Source organism: Cnephaeus nilssonii (genome assembly GCF_951640355.1).
Source record: "Cnephaeus nilssonii genome assembly, chromosome: 9".
Classification (NCBI taxonomy): domain Eukaryota; kingdom Metazoa; phylum Chordata; class Mammalia; order Chiroptera; family Vespertilionidae; genus Cnephaeus; species Cnephaeus nilssonii.
Window position 1 is genome coordinate 21652553 of NC_137080.1, and position 17922 is coordinate 21670474.

The 17922-nt window shown below is 41.0% G+C and overlaps 2 protein-coding genes across 10 annotated transcripts in view; both read right to left on the minus strand.

Moving 5' to 3' along the window:
* VNN2 (vanin 2) overlaps positions 1-11614 on the minus strand; it is a 39550-nt gene extending 27936 nt beyond the window's left edge. Inside the window, exons 1-6 of one of the 7 annotated variants that reach the window (XM_079780910.1) lie at positions 11464-11614; positions 7890-7949; positions 3905-4051; positions 3678-3732; positions 3159-3390; positions 2904-3034 (exon numbers count right to left, since the gene is read on the minus strand). In XM_079780910.1, coding sequence (XP_079637036.1) covers positions 2904-3034; positions 3159-3371 — 344 coding nt within the window. In that variant the 5' untranslated portion in view covers positions 3372-3390; positions 3678-3732; positions 3905-4051; positions 7890-7949; positions 11464-11614. Of the gene's footprint in view, positions 1-2903; positions 3035-3158; positions 3391-3677; positions 3733-3904; positions 4085-7889; positions 7950-11463 lie in introns of all 7 variants that reach the window. The other 6 variants (XM_079780909.1, XM_079780916.1, XM_079780911.1 and 3 more) reach the window with 6 other exon arrangements.
* Positions 11615-12953: 1339 nt separating this feature from the next.
* SLC18B1 (solute carrier family 18 member B1) overlaps positions 12954-17922 on the minus strand; it is a 36831-nt gene continuing 31862 nt past the window's right edge. For all 3 annotated transcript variants that reach the window (XM_079781043.1, XM_079781044.1, XM_079781042.1), the window contains 4 exons: positions 16225-16299; positions 15404-15497; positions 15259-15311; positions 12954-14223 (listed from right to left, as the gene is read on the minus strand). In XM_079781043.1, coding sequence (XP_079637169.1) covers positions 14151-14223; positions 15259-15311; positions 15404-15497; positions 16225-16299 — 295 coding nt within the window. In that variant the 3' untranslated portion in view covers positions 12954-14150. The remainder of the gene's footprint in view (positions 14224-15258; positions 15312-15403; positions 15498-16224; positions 16300-17922) is intronic.

The following is a 17922-nucleotide window of genomic DNA, read 5'->3' on the forward strand; positions in this document are numbered from 1 at the left end:
TAAGTCAGACAGAGAAAGACAAATACTGTATGACATCACTTATTTGTGGAATCTAAAAAGACTGAACTCACAGAAACAGAGTAGAATCGTGGTTACCAGGGGCCAGAAGGTAGGGGAATTGAGAATATGTGGTTTAAGGGTACACACTTGCAACTAGTAGGTAAATAAGTCTTGAAGGTCTAATGTATAGCACAAATATTATAGTAAACAATACTGTATCGTAGACTTCAAAGTTACTTAGAGACTAGATCTTAATTGTCCTTACCACAACAAGAAATGATAGTTATATGACATGACAGAGGGATTAACTGGAGCTATGGTGGTAATCATACTGCAATATATAAATGTATCAATTTAACACATTATACACCTTAAATTTGCACAATGTTATATGCCAATTATCTATACTAATAAAAGCATAATATGCTAATTAGACCAGACGTCCTTCCAGACAAAGCTGGGGCTGGGAGGGAAACCTGGGTCCCGGGTGCCTGCCAGTGGCCAGAGGGAAGCAGGTGCCAGCAGCCAGGGGAAGGAAGGCCTACTCTTGCACGAATTTCGTGCTTTGGGCCTCTAGTATCTCAACAAAAAAGGCATTTCAACTTTAAAAGGTATTTAGTTACTTCATTTATAAACAATAATAACAATAGGACAAATAGATGGTCAATAGATACATTTAAAAATGCTCAACATCACTAATCACCAGAGAGATGCAAATTAAAACCACAATGAGATTCACCTCACACCTGCCAGAATGGCTACCATCAATAAGTCAATAAACAATAAGTGCTGGCGAGCATATCGAGAAGGGGAACCCTTGTACGCTGCTGGTGGGAATGCAGACTGGGGTAGCCACTGTGGGCAACAGTATGGAGTTTCCTCAAAAAATTAAAAATAAAACTGCCTTTTGACCCAGTGATCTCACTTCTGGGAATATATCCTAAAAATCCCAAAACACCAATTCTAAAGAATATATGCACTCCTCTGTTTATAGCAGCATTGTTTACAATTGGAAAAATCCCAAAACACCAATTCTAAAGAATATATGCACTCCTCTGTTTATAGCAGCATTGTTTACAATTGCAATATGATTACCACCATAGCTCCCATCAGTGGAAGAGTGGATAAAAAAGCGAGGGTACATTTACACAATGGAATAGTACATGGCCGTAAAAAGAAGGAAATCTGCCTTAGCTAGTTTGGCGCAGTAAATAGAGTGCAGGCCTGTGGACCCAAAGGGTCCTGGGTTCGATTCCTGGGTTAAATTTCTGGATTTGATTCTGGTCAAGGGCACGTGCCCAGGTTGCGGGCTCAATCCCCGGTGGGAGATGGGCAAAAGGCAGCCAATGATCAATGATTCTCTCTCATCATTGATGTTTCCGTCTCTCCCTCTCCCTTCCTCTCTGAAATCAATAAAAAACTATTTTTAAAAAATGGTTGAATGAATGAAAAGATGAATTATTTAAATTTGACTATATTTTCTGTCAAAATGTTTTTCTTCTACTGTAGGGCTATGAAAGAGGCACTTACTAACCATATGGAAGAACCTGTCCCCCAACCTTTACTAGTTCCCATAGTTACTGTGACCTTTGACTCATCCATACATTTGCATCATAGGTTGTTTTTAACAGGAAATCCAGAACTCAGTCCTACTGTGAGATTAAAAACAAATGGGCCATCCCAATTCCCAAAACTTCTATGCAGAAAGACTGTCCAGCTATTGGCCTCTCTTTTTACACGAAATAAAATTTCTTACAAACACCATAGAGAAATCAGCTCAGGACAGGAAGGATGGGAAGAGGGAATTGTCCAAGGTCATGTAACCCAATATTCTCTTTTTCTGTGCTGTTAATCTCTCTAGAGCAGTGGTCGGCAAACCGTGGCTCGCGAGCCACATGCAGCTCTTTGGCCCCTTGAGTGTGGCTCTTCCACAAAATACCACAGCCTGGGAGAGTCTATTTTGAAGAAGTGGCATTAGAAGAAGTTTAAGTTTAAAAAATTTGGCTCTCAAAAGAAATTTCAATTGTTGTACTGTTGATATTTGGCTCTGGTGACTAATGAGTTTGCCGACCACTGCTCTAGAGTCCTTTCCTGATAGCTCTTCTATAAATGTCAGAATAAGCAGGAGTGCCTAAAGAAAAGTGGTAGCTATAATCCTCCAGCAAAAATATGGCAGAGGAATGTTAAATAAACTTCATTTGAGGTAAAAGAATGAGAGAGTATGAGAGGGTAACAGAGTGAGAGGATCTGAACGGTAAGAATAAGTGTGACAGAGTGAGCGACGTTTCACTGAAAGGTTTGAAGTGTACGTTTCTGGACCTCAATAACCTCCAAGTCCTATTAGGAAGTAGGATTCATATATTAAATATACATCCATGGCTATTAAATATGTTGCATCAGAACATTCCTAGATTACTTTTTTCTCGGGAAAATTGCCTTTATGAGCCTAGGAACATGCAAAGTTTCATAGCATAAGTCTTATGATTCACTAGAGAGTACATAGCGAGGTCTTTCTGCCTGAGAAGCAGATTCCAATAAAATTGCAACATGGTACCTTTAAATGGGGACGTGGAAATATTTTCCAAACACAACCCACTGTCCACTTCAGAAATTAATTTACTACTTGTATCCATGAGATCCTCCTCCCCTTCATCACTAGTCCTACTTAGGAATGTCCTGTTTACATATTTTCTCTAAATTGAATGAAGATATTAAATCATAAGTGATTGTTCAATGGTATCTAAGTGCAATTTTTTAAAAATCTAACAAATGCCAAGATAAATATAACAATAACCTGCCACCAGGTACAGGATAATTCAGGATTTATCATTTTGCTGTGGCGAACATGCACATTTTAGAGAATTGCCGTACTTTTGCACAAACAACTAGGATAGAGACAATACCTGTGGGGGTCTTGACATGGAATCCAGTCCACCTGAGGGTCTGGGATATCCTCCAGATAAGGGAAAATGGTTTCCCTGGTAAATTTCCATCCATAAAGTGCATCTTCTGGAGTCACGATAATTTGAGCACCCTATTCAAAACAAGTCCAATCAAAATTTTTTCTCCATGTGTAACACAGACAATGCAACACTGCAACCTTCCACCAGATTTCACGTCCCTACCATGAATTAAGATTAGTAGAAATAAAAGAATACCTGCTCAGCTGCCTGCTTTATCGCTTTCTCCAGAATATCTATGTTCTTGTTCATAAGGAGCAAGGCATCGTCCTGAGAAACAGGTGTTTCTGTGGCCTTTGGCCGCAGGACAGCATGTTCATATACGGCAGCTATAAATGTATCCAGGGTACTGACATGCAGAATCACCAGGGCAAAAACTGCCACAGAGGCTTGAAAGGAGGAAGTGATCATGGCCAAGATCTAGAGATTTCTGAAAGTACAAGTAATATTCATGTAGCATTTATAAAGGGCGGTGCATGAGTTCTTATTTTATAATCTTATGAATATTATACCCAACCTCTTTTGAGGGGAAAATATTGCCATTAAATGAATACAATAAAAAAGCATTACAAAGATTGTACAACATCTACTATTGATAAAATTTGATATCAAATTTCAATAAAAAATGAAATTCAAATGTAGTACAATTACACCCTTTAACAGAGAGAAAACAGTAACTAAAGTAACTCTGATGTGAAAAATAATAATACAACATACCTGCTCTATCTCTTTCGCAAGGTTAGTCTGAGAGTCAAAGATACATGAAGGTTCTCTGTAAGATTAGGATGGGATGACAATTATTAACTCAAACAGGTGACAATTTAGTCATGTAATGATCCCGACTGTTTCGTGTGCTTTAGTTGTTAGGCCCACAGAACAACTCTTATTCGAGTAAACAAATCCAGTCTATTTGGGGTCCTGGGGATGAAATGGGGGCAGAGTACCTGAGATCAACTCCTGGATCTTGCCAAGCAGGACATGGCAGGTGCCCATCAACCACGAGGTGGAGATACAACAAAAACACAAGGAAGTCAGGATAGTGAGGAGCCGCTTCGAGCCCTGCCTCAGCCTGAAGGACGTCCTCGTCTGGCCTCTCTCCCAGGAATGAAATGACATTAAGTGAGCTGAGAAGTAAAGAGTTGGAAATAGCATGTACAATCACTAATAGCATTTCCTCGTGGCAGCAAGGATGACACATCAGAATAAGAAGCAAGAAAAACAGGTTCTTCTTTTCAAACTACTCTCTTGATAACTTTATTTTTAAAAAAAGGAAGAAAGAAAAGGAAAAGAAAAGAAGGAAGGAAGAAAGAAAGAGGATGATACTATATCTCCAAAAAGGGTATAGTGGTAAGAAACAATGTTTTTGTCCCTGTCCCCTGTGGAGGCTTTCATATGTCTTCAAAAGATTGTTTGAATCTGCCTTTTTGGAAGGAAATGTCTGCTTGAGCAGAACCAGCCTGAACTTTATCTTTTGGTGTCAGGTCTCATGCAAGTGAGACTTGGATGGGTGTTCAACTGCTCGGACAGCTAATGCAACTAAAACCAAGAGGAAATCTGAGAGTTATGAAATGTCATGCTCTACTGAATGGAAAGGGTTGTGACATAGGAAGTTGCCAGTAGCCAACTGTTTTTGACCTATGGCCTCTGTAATTTCACGTGGTTCAAACTACCCTCTGCTTTCAGCTCTCAGAAGTTGAGGAGCTGCAAAAGTCCCTTTGAACTGGCAGCATGCTCCCGGTTCTTCAAAAGGAAAACAGTAACCAACTCTCTTGATGACTTTGCTTGCAAATCATTAACTTTAGTTCCCATCCAACTATGCCCAAAGTTCACTGCATTCACCGAAAGGAACTTCTAAAAATTGTTTTGGTCGGTGCTACAGACTGAATGTTTGTGTGCCCCTCCATCCCCCAAACTCATATGTCCAAACCTAATTCTTAGTGTGACGTATCAGGAAGTGGGGCCTTGGCAAAATGTTTATGTCATGAGGGAGGAGCCCTCAAGAATGGGACTCCTTCCCAGCAGGGGCGGCTCAGTGGTTGAGCATTAACCAATGAACCAGGAGGTCACGGTTCAATTCCTGGTCAGGCAGGGCATATGCCTGGGTTGCAGGCTTGATCCCCAGTAGGGGGCATACAGGAGACAGCTAACCAATGATTTTCTCTCATCATTGATATTTCTATTTCTCTCCCCGTCACCCTTCCTCTCTGAAATCAATACAAAAATATATTTAAAATGAAAAAAGAAAATAATGGGATTCCTGCCCTTATAAAAGCATCTGTGTGGAACTCCTTTGCCCCTTCTTCTGTGTGAGAACACAATATGAACTAGGAATCGGGTCCTCAACAGATACTGAATCTGAACCTTGATCTTGGACTTCCCAGTCTCCAGAACTGTGAGAAACAAATGTCCATTGTTTATAAGATGCCCACTTTTTAGTATTCCTTTATAGCAGCCCACATGGATTAAGACAGCTGGATTCAAAGATTTTGGCAAAATAAGGATGACTGTCTTATTTTCAGGACAACAGGAATAAATCCAAAGGAGCGGATCAAAGCCCCTTGTTCATTTGTGTTGGCAGTTATAGAAACAAGCATCTGAAAGGATAAAACAATGAAGCTGGAATCTCAGGTACTACAGAAGGAGAAAAATGAACAGATAGTTTAAAAGTGTCAAGCTGTGGGAAATTTATTGTCTTATCAAACAATATGAGGATGTTCAAACATAAAGAAAAGTTCAAAGAGTTTGAGTCAAAACTGAGGGCCAGACCTACAATAAAAAATCTCCAAGGATTGAGAAAATGCTCCAAGGAGTAACAGTTTTGTGGTTTAGTTTATATATTAAAATCAAAAGGCTATATGGAAGGAAGGTTATGAAATCCATTGGTGGTAGATAAGGAGGTGGGAGACCACAAAGCAGGGAAATCTCTAGGAGTGAATGAAAAATAAAAATGGAGAGATGCATACTTCCTTTACATTGGTGTGTGCTGGATAGTTAATACTTAACATACATGACCTATGGCCTCTGTAATTTGTAATTAACTGTATAGAGGTCAATGATAACAAAAAGGCATGGGGTGGTCTGGCCTCTGTACCAGGTGTTTATCTCTGGAGGTCTAGAGAAGAATTATTCTGGCATTCTAAGCTTATTTTCCTAGAACCACAAAAACAATGGAAAGGGCTTGTTCAATGTAAAGATTAATCTATCACATAGGCGTTAGGACATGACTTCCCATTATAACCTATGCAGTTAGGAATGTTTATGAACAGAATATCACGTGTGGTTACGTTGAGTGTGTTAGGTGTGTCGGGTAGCCCTGTTTTCATTCATCAGAGCATCACAGTGATTCACCAATTGTTCACCTTGTTCATTTTCAATGGGCAAGGATGTAAAAAAGCATGCTTAATGCCTAAGGTAGGTAACTACGTACAGGTCTGTCTAGGTGAGGCCTGCCATCCCTGGATCCTACCTGCTGTCTTCTTTCCAAGGCCTGTGGCTCCTCCAATCACCCCTGACTTCCTGTTTTGGTTTACTTTCTGGGTGGGCAGCAGCTGGCCAGAGGGTTCTGCTCCCTTAGGCACCAGGAGAGGAGCATTTGTTTTATCCTAGCCTGGCAACGCTGATTGCTGGGCTTTTCTTTCAAGCAGTGGTAGAGGCTGGGTAACCCAGGCCAGGTGGAATTACATGATTGCTACTGAGCAATGTCCAAATGGCCAGGGGAAGTGACAGAGCCAAAGAAGCTAGACATTTTCTAGCCCTAAGACCTAAGTTGACTCTTACATTCACATTATATTCTTCCTCTTTAGCCCATTATTCTTTTTTTTAAATATATTTCATTGATTTTTCACAGAGAGGAAGGGAGATGGAGAGTCAGAAACATCAATGAGAGAGAAACATCAATCAGTTGCCTCTGCACACCCCCCACTGGGGATGTGACAACAACCAAGGCACATGCCCTTCACTGGAATTGAACCTGGGACCCTTGAGTCCGCAGGCTGATGCTCTATCCACTGAGCCAAACCAGTTAGGGCCCATTATTCTTTTATTGTAATGAAAACCCACTCTAGAACTTTCCTCCATGTGGACATAACTAAATTCCTGTATGGTCCTGCATCTAATTACTGATAACTCACATGGCAGGAATTTTTCTCAGTTTAGTTATAAGAGTCAAGATGGGCCCTAGGTGGCTTGGCTCAGTGGATGGAGCATTGGCCTGTGGACTGAAGGGTTCTGGGCTTGATTACAGTCAAGGGCACATGCTCAGGTTGGGGGCTCGATCCCCAGTGTGGGGCGTGCAGGAGGCAGCCGATCAATGATTCTCTCTCATCATTGATGTTTCTCTCTCTCTCTCTCTCTATCCCTTCCTCTCTGAAATTAATACAAAAAATACATTAAAAAAAAAAAAAAGAAGAAGAGTCAGGATGATATTGAGTGATGGTTAATGGCATGGACCCCGAAGACAGAATGCCTAGGTTTGAATCACTTCCCAGCTGGCTGACTATGAGTAAGTAATGTGACCTCTCAGTGCCACACTTTCCCTCATCTGCCAAAGGTGGTAGTACGTGCTGAGTAATTTTTGCTGTTATTACTGCCTCATGCCCAGAAGATGGTGGTTCTATTGGAGGGCAATGCCCAGGGCAGCTTTGACCCAGGGCTTTAATTCTCTCTGCTCCTGTGCCCACCTGTTCTTGGCTACTAATTTGTTAAAAGAACTTCAAACAGTCCATTGTCTCTGTTTTCTGATTGTTCTCTCTCTTTCTACAAAGACTTCTGTGTCAATCTGCCCTGAATGGTTTATCCTGAAATTATTAAAAGAAAGTCCATTTCTACCAGCTAATTTTCTCTCTGTTCAATAATTCTAACTTCTTAATTCATTCATCACACGATTTCTTAAACAGATACATACACAACACACTCGTGCACACAACTTACTGAGAAACTCTATTACTCATTCATTACCGTTGGGAATGTGGAGTGGCACAGCCAGACACCCTGGAAAATAAGCGTGGCAGTTTCTGAAAAAGCTACTCATGGCCCCTCCCCGTCCTGGGTGGAACAGTAAACAGGGAGGTAGGGCAGAATCCCAGTGCCTCCTACATCTTGTTCCCTGTTCTTGAAGAGGACAGGGCAGTGCTGGTGGAGAGGTCAGAGGCCCCAGTGCAGGAAGAATTTCTTTATGAGCTGTTACTTCTGATAGGCTGAGCCATTAACCAAAGTGACCACATGCAAAGACAGGGGAGAAAAGCCGACATCTTGCATTTGTCTGCTTTGAACACCCAGAATCAGAGTCACAGGCCATAGTGCTGCTAAATGGAATTGGTTTCTATGGAAGATCAATGATCAGTTAATGCACAGTATATATGTGGGAGTGCTCACTCTTCTAAATTAACCCACCAAGGTCCTGAGAGCTGTGTTAGGACAAATCCCCCAGCAACAAAAATGAAGACGTCGTGGGCAGGTCTCCCTTTCCTATGCATTTCCCCCCCAATATTGCTGCTTTTCCTTAAGATATATATTTTTTTCTTTCAGAAGATGCATGGGCATGTATATAGTCCAATGCTGCTGCTTTGTTACTATGAGATGATAGTGCCACTTCCTAATGCATAGCCCTGTACTCCCACTATTCGTGTTCCACATCTAGAGACAAGACTTGGCTCTTGGGAATGGACTCACCAACAACCGAGTGACTGATCTTCATCAGCTGAGTAAATAAGAGGTAAAAGGACCCAGTAATAGTGATAAAACAGAAAACAATACAGGAGCAGAGAGAATATAGCCCAAAGTGCTGAAAGTATATGAAGAAAAGATATAAATATTATGTTCAAATATTTATGTACACTGGTTTTAATTTTTTTAAAGGAAAACAGCTCTATAAGAATTCATACAACAATTGATTTCATGGTGGACATTTTCAAAATCTATATATATATAAGGCTAATATGCAAAGTGTCCCCTCGGGAGTTTGACCGGGAGACCAGGAGTTGGATTGCTCGCTATGATGTGCACTGACCACCAGGGGGTGGCATGGAACATGGTGGGTGGCAGCAGCGGCACTGAGGGAGTGAGCAAAGGAGGAAGTGGGGAGGTGGGGAGGTGGGAGGCAGAGATCCTGATAGGCCCTGATCACTGGCCAGGCCTAGGGACCCTACTTGTGCATGAATTTCTGCACTGGGCCTTTGTATATAATAATGTGACAACTGATTTGGTATTCAGATTTGTCTTGAATGACAAAAACTTAAAAATGAAATAATAATGTACTACTTTTTGTATTTGTCATGCTTTTTGTCAACAAGAAACAGACTTTGAATTATTTGTTTTAGTACTGATGACAAAATTGCACTAAACTCAGAAGTTGTGCTGAACCCCAAGCCTTCCTAGATTGTCACCTATAACTCTCAACTACAAACAGGCTGAAAATAGAATAGACTGTGGATTTTCTGAGGAAACTGGTGCAAATATTTAAGATTTGCAAGTTGTTCTTAATAAAGGCTGAATAAGCAGGCTTTATTTAGTTCCCTTTGTTAATACTTTAGATGTGTTTTTCTTTCTGTCTGAATATGCTATATCTGAGTCTTACACTCCTGTGAGTTTTTCATAAATAGAGGACATATGATATTGATACCAAAGGAAAGATAACTATCATAGGACTAATATTTGGATCATTCCTTTTTTATAAGATTGTATATAAACAGAGATATGTGTTTCTTTACTTTCACTTACTAGTAATTGTACTTAGTGAAAATTAGTTTGAAAATTATGTCAGTATTTATTATCCACCTCTTTTACCAGCTAGATTTGAGAAGGTATATTTAACATATTTAATCCTCACAACTTAATAAATAAGAGAATATTTCATTAATGTATGATATTTAATATCCTATGTAAAATAATGGGTTATTTGAGGGGAAAACTAATCATGCAACTACCATACTATCTAACAGTTGCATCATTCCCAGGAAGTTATCCCAAATTATGAAGACATGTTCACACAAAAATCTGAACATGAATGTTCATAGTAGCTTTATTTGTACTAAACATACACTGGAAATAATCCAGGTGCCCTTCAATGAATGATAAAGCAAGCTGTAGACCAGTATCATGGAATATTCCTCAGCAATATAAAGAAATGAACGATAGATACATGCAACAATGCAAATGAATCTTAAGAGCACTGTGCTGAATGAAAAAAGGCCAATCCTCAAAGTTAACAACATACTATGTGATTCCAACATCCTTGAAATGACAGAACTATAGAAATATAGAACAGATTAGTGGTTGCCAGAGATTAAGGAAGGTGTGAGTGTGAGAGGGAACTGGATGTTCTATAAAGGGGCAATATGAAGGATGGAGAATATCCAGTATCTTTTAATATATATATATTAAAAATATATATATTATTTATATATTATTGAAGGATGGAGAATATTCTGTATCTTTTAATATATATTAAAAATATATATTATTTATATATTATATATATATTATATATATATATTATATATATATTATTGATTTCAGAGAGGAAGGGGAGAGAAAACATCAGTGATGAGAGAGAATCATCTTATCAGCTGCCTCCTGCTCGCCCCTTACTGGGGATCGAGTCTACAACCCGGGCTGAGCCCTGACCAGGAATTGAACAGAGACCTCCTGGTTCATAGGTCGAGGTTCTACCACTGAGCCACGCCGATTCCATCAATATATGCTGGCTCTGATTTTGTACTATCGTGTTGCAAGATGTTTCCATTAAGGAAAACTGGGTAAAGAGTATACATGACCTCTGTATATTAATTCCTTTTTAAAATAAAATTGCTTTGATTGATTTTTGAAGAGGGAGAGGAAGAGGGAGAAAGAGAAACATCATTCGCATGCCCCCTCCTGGCATGTACTTGCGTAGGCCCCAACCGGGGATCCAACCTGCCACTTTTTGTTGCATGAGACAACACTCAACCAGCTGCTCAACCAATTAAGCCACACTGGCCAGGGCTTTGTATTAATTCTTACAACTGCATGTGAGTAAAAAATGATCCCCAAACTTATAAAGTTCAATTAAAAAATATATTTGTGATTTATTTGTCCTTTTTATTTTTCCTTTGATTAATTTGTATATCACATATGCATAGGTTGCAACGTGGTCTTAACATAAAAGATATATTTTCTTTATTATTATTACATGCTACATTCACCCACATAAAATAGCCTCCTTTTGTTAAAGGATTCTTTTAAGCTGGGCACCTTTGTTACATTTAGAGGAATGTAAACATATACAAATATAAATGTACACAACGATTTCCTTTGATAGTTCTACCCTGTCTTTTGGTTTCATTGTTCAAAGTTCCTCTATTTTTTAACGTTTTTTTTGGCCACTGATTTCAATATGACTTGCAAGATCATAAAATGAGGAAGGGACAAGGTTAGCTTCATACAAAGTGTCTTTAAATACACTGGTATCCGCGGCGGCATGTATTGACAACAACCTGTTGGGAATGGAAACAAAAAGTTCTCTCACCAGAAAGCTTGGAATCTTTGTGTTGACTTTGAACTCTCAACAGTCAATAGCGCTGGTAACGGTAATAGACGGTCGGTCCTGGGTCCTGAGGGGCATCCAGACGCCCCCCGGGTGGTGGGGGTGGGAGCCCAGCCGCCGCCCCGCAGGAAGCTGCCGGCAGATCGCCGGGTGCAATAGCGGCCTCGCGCGGCAGCGTCGGAAACTGCAGGCGCTGCGCATATTCTAGGCCCCTGGGAGGAGGAGGGGCGACCTTGCCAGAGCCTGTGCTCTGCCAAGAAAAGCATTGACGTGGGACCAGGGCGATTTCAGCATTGAAGCTGGGCTAGGGTGACCGAGGCCTGGGCCTGTTCTGCACCCCATACAAATGCAGCGGGCCGGGGTCACACTCCTTCCTGGTGTCGTTCTGGGAAACGGGGGATCTGTGACAGCACCCCCCTCCATGCACTCTGAGCACTGGACCACCCTCTGGGGTCTCATGTTGAAGGGAATTTGGGGGAAGAGGGAGAAAGAAGAGTTCATGGAATTTGTGGGTATTTGATTTTGGCAATTAGTGTCAAAAAGTATTCCAAAACTGTCGTACTTCAAGTCGCTCTCCATCATCCTCAATCTTGGTTTTGTCATCCTTTATTTATTTTTTTTCTTTTCTTTCGTTTTGGTGGTGTGGAAGGGCATCACATTATGGTTTAATTTGACCCTTCAGGATCTGTTTTGCTACTATTCTTCCTCACCTCACTAAGATGTACCACCGTCCACCCTCACCCTCCTGCCAAAACCTGGGGATCATCCTAAATTCCTCTTCCCTCTCCCTCCAAATCAGCAGATCTTGTTGGTTCCACTTCCAAACACATCCTTTCCTCTCCTTTTCCACCACCACATCCCTGACCCAAACCATTAAAGTTTCTCTCAAAGCTTCCAAAGATCTCCCTCCAACTCTGCTAAATCACATCCCACTCACATCCACATGCCCGGACAATAACCTTCCTGAAACATGAATCAAATCTAGCATCCCCTCCTAAAAGCTGGCCCCTCCACACTTCTCCAGCCTCCTCTCTTTACTAGACTTCAGGTGCGCAGGCCACGGTCTCACCTCTGACCACCTCCAGCCCCTTTGCACATGCTGTGGTCTGCTCTCCTCTTTCTCACACTTCAGATCTCAGTTCAAAGCCCCACCTCCACAGAGAAGCCTCGTCTACTGGTACATTAGGACCCCACACCCAATCAACCCATCAGTTCCTCTCTCACATCACCACGTTGTTTTCCTTCCTAGCCTCTCTGTAAAACAGAGATTCTGGTATTTATCTATTATCTTCCTCTGAAATATAAGTTAGATAAAGGCAGAGACTGTGTTTATCTTGATCACAATGAAATCTCTAGCACATTATCACAGGATCGGTTCAGAAAAGGCATTCAGTAAATATGTTTGCACAGCTAAATAGATAAAGCCATTTATTCTATTTAAAAAAGGTAAATGTGGCTGTTACACCGTGGAGATGGATCAGGAGGTGTGAGAGTTGCACAATAGAGACTCTCTCTCTCTTCAAACAACAGCATGGATTTTACATGAAGTCGGAGGAATCCCTTCACTAACATACAAGCATTCCTGTGGAATCACCTGCTCCAGGAATGGATGTATCTACTAGAAATGTGTGTGTGTGTGTGTGTGTGTGTGTGTGTGTGTGTGTGTGTGTTTAAAACATGGCAGAATTGAAACAGAGATTATGGGAAATGAATTTTATATCAAGCATTACTTATAAATCCAGATAATAATTAAAAATATGTTGCACAAATGGAAATCTTAAGTAATGCTATTCTTCTACCTTCCATACATATTTTTTAAAAGAACTGAGGGCCAGGAAATGTTACAGTTTTTGCATAATAGGCAGGAAATTTGCCTTTGAACAAAAACAGAAATCTCAGGACAAAGATCAAGCATATCTTTTTAAAACTGATTTCATAGTATTGAGTCATTTATATTAACTTTAAGCATATCAATTCTTTCCCTTAAACCCATTGATAATCCCTTTAACACAATCAAAGTTACTAGTTAATGTCAATTCACATACTTTCTTTCCTTGTTAATATACAAAGGTACATTCACAGAATTAGTGCATTTTGAATAAAAAGTAAACAGAGGAGACAGGAGACCTAGAGTCAATAACATCTTCAAGCCCAAGTTTGATCATTTAGAAACACAAAGTTTTGTTGATTTTCAACTACTCTTCTCAGATGTAATACTTTAAATATGGCTGGCTCAGCAGGCCAGCTTTTTTTTTTTTTTTTTAATATATCTTTATTGATTCCAGAGAGGAAGGGAGAGGGAGAGAGAGACAGAAACATCAATGATGAGAGAGAATCATCGATCAGCTGTCTCCCACACACCCCCCACTGGGGATCGAGCCCGCAACCCAGGCATATGCCCTTGACCAAACTCGAACCCGGGACCCCTCAGTCCACAGGCCAACACTCCATCCACTGAGCCAAACCGGCCAGGGCTCAGCAGGCCAGCTTTGCAGGACAACAGTATGTGCAGCCCATCATGGATCATCCAAAAATATATGGACACTTCCAGCATGCTGGTGTGGGTTCATGGAGTTCTGTGTGTAAAATTAAGAACACTTTTCAAACTTCCAACTTTAATGTTCAAGGCCAGGAACATCCATCTCCCAACCCTGTGTCTCCCAAGGTTCTCAAGGCTGGTTTTCATCAGGCAAGAGAGCACTTTGTTCCTTCTCTGTACCAAGGATAGTTTGAAGTTTTGATCTACATTGAAGGAAAGAAAAGAAGAATCGTAATATTTCTTATCCTAAAAAAACCCAGTACCTATGTCTCTGTCCAACTACCTCCTCAAAGGTATCTACCAAGTCCTGAGGCTTAGAGTACCCAGCAATCTGCTGACTGTCAGAATGGAGGAAAAATGGGATTTCTTTTTCATTTCCACAAGCCAACTTTTACTTTGTATTTTTTCCCTTAATAATCTTTTATTGTTGAAAGCATTACATGTGTCCTTTTTTTCCCCCATTGACCCTCTCCAACCTGTCCCCATCCCCCACCCCAGGCCTTCACCACCCTATTGTCTGTGTCCATGGGTTATGCATATATGCATACACGTTCTCCACAAGCCAACTTATTATTATTATTACTAGAGGCCCAGTGCATGATTTAATCATGCACCTGGTGCACCAGCTGGCTGGCTGTCCGCTGGTGCACCAGGCCTTCCGAAAGCCTCCGGCGCGGCGGAGGCTTTCGAAAGGCCTTGTGCCGGAGCAGACAGACAGCCAGCTCCCCCGCTTTGGCTTTTGATCGCGGGGGAGCTGGCTGTCTATCCGCTGGTGCACCAGGCCTTTCGAAAGCCTCCGGCGCAGCCATGGCACAGACGCTGAGCTCGTGGCACCAGTGGCGCCGCGAGCTCAGCGTCCTGCTGGCCCAATCAGCTACCCCGGCCACCCTGAGTCCCGCCCCCTGAGCCTCCTGCTGGCCCAATCGTGGGCGTAGCGGAGTGATGGTAATTTACATATTACCATTTTATTATGTAGGATTATTGTTATTATTATTGATTTCAGAAAGGAAGGGAGAGGGAGAGAGAGGTAGAAACATCAATGAGGAGAGAAAATCATTGATCGGCTGCCTCCTGCATGCCCTATACTGGGGATCAAGCCTGCAACCCGGGCATGTGCCCTTGATGAATTGAACCCAGAATGCTTCAGTCTGCAGGCCAATGCTCTAACCACTGAGCCAAATGAGGTTGGGCCACAAGCCAACTTTAAAGGGAGAAAGAAGTTCAAGAGTTGACCATACCTTCTTCTTCTCCTTGAGTACTCCAACAGATAAAACAAGCCCATCCATAGTCCCTTTAAAACAATCGAAGTTACTAGTTAATGTCAATTCTCCAAGTCACGCTTCTCCACACAAAGAAAATGAAAATAAAAGACTGATTACTCACACTTGTCAGAGCCCACAGACCTTGTACAGCTGCTGCCCATTCAAAACCAATTCTCTCATACAGAAATCCACCCAGTGTTGGTCCCATAAAAGCACTAACAATGAAAAGAAGAAAGGGTATTAAGTGAGAGAGAGAGAGAGAGAGAGAGAGAGAGAGAGGTTGGGGGGAGGGGGAAGAGTAAGATCCTTCCTAAAGGTTGCATGATCCTTTAGTTATAGGTTTTCATTAAATTGGAACTATAAGTACTAAAGAAAAAAGGTGATTCCTGGACATAGCATTGGGTATAAGAAAATAATTCTACCTGAAAAATGATAATGCTTAAATCTTTTAAACAATTATACAATTATAACTGCTTCTGAAAAGTTAATGCCTTACACGAAAATAAAATAAAGACAGGCATTCAAAATAATTTTTATATTATTCTCTCTACACTTCTCAGTGTTTGTAATAAAGATAATTTAATTCAGTAAACATTTATGGATGATATCTACATTGCCAGCATATAGTTATCCCTCTCACATAATAGAGTAAAAAATAAATAAGTAAATAAATTTTAAAAATGGAGATATGGTTCTGATAAGTGAACTTTAAAAATATCATTTTTATAAGACAACATGCATGGGACCATTTTGATTAGGTATATAAAACTGCTGGCATAACCAATGATCTTAGAGTCAGAGGGCACAGGTAAAACTCTGGTTCTGCCCTAAATAAATTGTGTGCCTTTGGCCAACTCATCTGGTATCTCCATTTCTTCATCTGTAACTGAGGGACACTACTTTCCATCTTGCCAGTGTGAATGGAATTCAATGGCTACTCACCCAACGGACCACATTGCACTGAAGAGACCTGACACGAGTGCCAGTGTACTTAATCCTTCTTCAAATCCATTTTCACTGCAAAGAGAGACACGAGTGTATCAGTGATTGCAAGGGAAGCTGTGTGATAGAAAAGAACCTGTATGATAGGTAGGTAAACCAGGAGTAATCTGAACAAAACCAACAGCAAGATTACTCCATTTCTAAGATAAAAAGCTAATCTAAGTTGAAGGAATTTTCATACTAATGTCTACTTCCTGGTTTTCTAAAAAATAATTTTGTTGCATACATAAGATACAACATTAAGAATCACAACCCGTTTGCACTAAATGCTCAGAAAAACATGTAATAAAGAAATTCTTAAAATGAGATGAGCATTTAAAGGGAACAATGGGCAACTTTTAGAAAATGCAGGGGCAGCTCCTTCTTCCTGTGGCAGATGTTGACTGACACAGCCTGAAGGCCAATGTTCTCCCTGAAGCGATAAACTCCCTCAAGTTCACTCTGTGTTCCACATCATCAAGCCTGCTAAATGGGAGACTGCTGGCCAAGTGACAAATGCCTGGTGTGGTATTGTGATTTATTATAAGAAATACATGTTTGGTCTTAGTTCATTTCTGGCACACACAGCTCCTAAAATCCTTGAAATGTCCTAACTGATTGAAATCAATAGAAGTCTTTGTTATATTAATGAGGTGACTTTTGGAAAACACTTAAGGATGGTGGCCGGTTGACAGGAGAGCTGTTCCTGTGATTAGAGGATTGAAACTTGCAATCCCCCTACCCTCACCCCTCCACACCATTCACCTCTGGGCTGGAGGTTGAATCAATTGCCAGTGGTCGACGATTTAATCAACCATGCCGGAGCAGTAAAACTTCCATAAAAACCCAAAAGGATAGGGTTCAGAGAACTTCCTGGTTGGTGAACCGGAACGCTTACACCTGCCAACCTGCAGGGCCCAGAGCCCATGAGCACAGGAACTCCTTTGTTTAGGAGCCAGCCATGTGTATCTCTTCATCTGGCTGTTAATTCCTACTCTTTATTATCCTTTGTTAATAAACATAATCTAGGAAGTAAATTGGTTTCTGGAGTTCAGTGAGCTGCTCTAGTAAATGAATCAAATCCAAGGAGGGGATCATGGGAACATGTGATTGACAGCCAGTCAGTCAGGAGTACAGGTGATAACCTGAGCTTGTGACCGGCATCTGAAGTGGGGACAGTCTTGTGGGACTGAGCCCTAACCCTGTGAAATCTGATGCTGTCTCTGGGTGGTCAGTGTCAGAACTGAATTGTAGGCCACCCAGCTGGTATGAGAGAATGGCTTGGAAAACCCCTCAGGCATTGGATTTGGTACTAGAATCCTTTTACCTGGTCACTCTATGCTCTTGGATGGACCTCCTCCACGAGAGAGGAATAATACCGAGGCTTTTGTATTTTGCTTTGGTTGTTTAAATGTGTATCTGTACATAAACCAAGCTAAGCCTCTGTCCACAACCCAGTTCAGCTATTACTATATACTTTATCATTCATACTATTGCATTATTGCACATACTATTTATATCACTATAGTGTGTGACATGATATCATAAAGATATAGTATTGTGAAAAACACACACACACATGTCCAAAATCTCACAAAATTGAGAAATTCACGAAAGCCTGTTTAAAATACATCTCTTGCCTGGCCAGCGTGAATCAGG